This window comes from Amblyomma americanum, chromosome 10 (genome assembly GCF_052857255.1).
Source record: "Amblyomma americanum isolate KBUSLIRL-KWMA chromosome 10, ASM5285725v1, whole genome shotgun sequence".
Lineage (NCBI taxonomy): Eukaryota > Metazoa > Arthropoda > Arachnida > Ixodida > Ixodidae > Amblyomma > Amblyomma americanum.
In genome coordinates this window covers 45,861,179-45,863,751 of record NC_135506.1, presented here as the reverse complement: position 1 = coordinate 45,863,751, position 2,573 = coordinate 45,861,179, and the positions used below count along the sequence as shown (strand labels likewise).

The window sequence follows — 2,573 nt, the reverse complement described above, 5'->3', positions numbered from 1 at the left end:
AGTACTTCCTGACCAGAAATATTCTTTACAGTAAACAACTCGGAGCATGTTGTTGCACACGCGTTTACCAACTACTGGTCCCGAAAGTCAGTCTACCATTTACAGAAATAGGGAACTGAAGAGTTTCGGTCTAATTTTTAGGCAGTACACGCTTTTAGAAGATTCGTGAATGATTCTTCTGGCAACAATTCACGTCACGCCGCGGAAGCGCCTCTTTTATCACCATGTACAGCCACCGATAATGCCAACGCTGCTACATGTTCACTAAGAACTAGAAAGACTGTCTGCTCGAAAGAGGTATCGGTGCTTGCGTAATTTCGAGGTAAGCGTGGTAAACGTGGCGCCGCACCACACTTGAAGCAGAATGCATGGATAAATCTAGCCATAGTTTAAATGACGCGAAGAACTGAAAGTGATACCGGTATCACACCGCCTTTCTACCCTGGTATCGCTACCTAGCATACACACCCACCTTTGTACGATCAGAACTACTACTACTGCAAAGCCTACCAGGGCCGCATGAAAGCAAAGCAAATGTTGGGTACATAATAGCACCCTTTATTCTTCCAGATAATGGCTTGCGTACACCGCGCTAGTCTAATCTACCCAGTAAATTAACTCCGTAAATATTTCACGGAGAGGGACACTGAGACAGCCATTACCGATTGATGAGACAAACAAAATCATCATGCTTAAGTGACAACTTCAAAGCCAAAAGCAAGAAAAACAGGAGAGTAACCTGTTTTGGCTCGTAGCCTGTACCTGCACTTTCAGATAATGTAACCGCAAGTACATACGGCACACGGAAAGAAAGAAATGCTGCATGTCAAATTAGCCAGCTTAATTTTCAAACATGTCAGCTAACACAGACCACACATTCTAAAAAATAGAGAAAGCCAATCTGTCTCTCCATTGTTTATTTAAGGGTCAGGCGTTGCCTCTTTCCCGCTATGACTTCCTGAAAACTTGAGCTGCTCATGACACTACTACTAAATAAATAAATGATAATGAGCTTACCAGCAGTCTATGCGAGAAAATAAATAGGAGCTGAAAACACTGAATATTTTTCCGCATTGTCCGGGACGCTCGCGGGACCACTATTCTAATCTATAAACGGTCTCAAAGAAGGACACGGAGAAAATGAAAATGAGAATTCTCTATTAACAAGTACACAACAGCACACACTTTAAATGAACAAAGAAGAGGGAAAGCACGTTATGACAAATATGAGTATGTATATATATGATTATGTAGTAGAGCGCTAACAAATAAAAGAGAACAGAACATTTGGAGACGTAAACGCCAGTAGTGACTAAACGTTTTCGCCTATTATAGATCGCAAGCCCGCATAGAGTGGTTAAGTCCATCCGTTTATATACAAATACAAGGTCTTTAGAAGAGTACTACATGTTAGCGATGAAATTATATTCGAAAAAGATTGACCATTAGCACCGGAAGAGCATATTTTAAGGCATGATAGCACAAATCTACGCTGCATAAAGACACACAAAAAAAACCATTAATTATGCTTTGGATCTCCAACACGAGCTTTGAAGCCCGACTCTTTATGTAAGCAGAATAAAATGAACGAACATGCCTAAACATCTCGTAGCACACATTCACGAGTGTCGCAAACGTTTGCTCTGAACAAGCTTGACTCGAATTGGATTCAGTCACTTCGACAACACCGGTTTTCCGAACTTTCCCAAGTCTTGTGTCCGGACTCCTCCCGATAGTGCTATGCTGGACTTGCTAACGACGCACACGCATGAAGTAGTTAGGTCCACTGTCCCGTCCGTCAGCTCGGAAGCAGGACTTCCACCGACTTTGCGGTAGGCCACCTTAAACGTGTTCCGCACCTCCTGGCAGCGGAAGTCCCCCCGGTCGCTGCAGATGCTGCCTGCACAGTTGCACTTCACCACAGGCAACTCCGCAGGGATCCGGTTTGGATCGACGTCGACGGTCGTCGTGAAGGGGCAGGTGGCGCGGTCGCCAATTTCGGAAGACTGCGGCACAGGGGAGCAGGTGCCGGCTGCAGACACCTCGACCTCCACAAGTGGACCCAATGCGCCAGTCAAGAAACAAGCCATGACGAAAACCGTGTGCCGCATCTTGGGGCAATGTCTTCACCACTGATTGGGTAAACAAGAGCAGGTTCCACTTTTTGGTGGAAGAAGGTACCACCACGACGAGGTAAAGGAACTCAAAGAACTGAGATCGCTGTTGTAAATGAAGCTTTTGCAGGAGAAGCACGTTGCCGCAAGAAGAGCTTCGCACGTGGTTCAACGTTCACGAGAGAGGTTTATTTTGCTCCAGTACTGGAGCAAAATAAACCTCTCTTGTGTACTTCACCTCAACACTAATACTTGACTGCTCGTATATCCTGGCATTTTCGCAACCGTGTCGTTATCGTCCTACATCACTCACAAGCGCGTGTAATTGCACTATGCAAACACTCTTTCTTATGTTCTTGTATTTACCTACAAATTTTGCAAACACACAAACACTGGCACCGAACTCACTCAGCATAGGCGATTCGGGTCCACGTGCACGATAGCCGCGAATGTCGATGT

General features: G+C 45.1%; 1 protein-coding gene across 1 annotated transcript; it reads right to left on the bottom strand.

The window, feature by feature from the left end:
- Nucleotides 1–1,143: 1,143 nt before the first annotated feature.
- LOC144106578 (uncharacterized) lies at nucleotides 1,144–2,573 on the bottom strand. The gene has a single exon (XM_077639424.1). It carries the CDS (start codon nucleotides 2,109–2,111, stop codon nucleotides 1,674–1,676), a length of 438 nt encoding a protein of 145 aa, XP_077495550.1. The 5' UTR covers nucleotides 2,112–2,573; the 3' UTR covers nucleotides 1,144–1,673.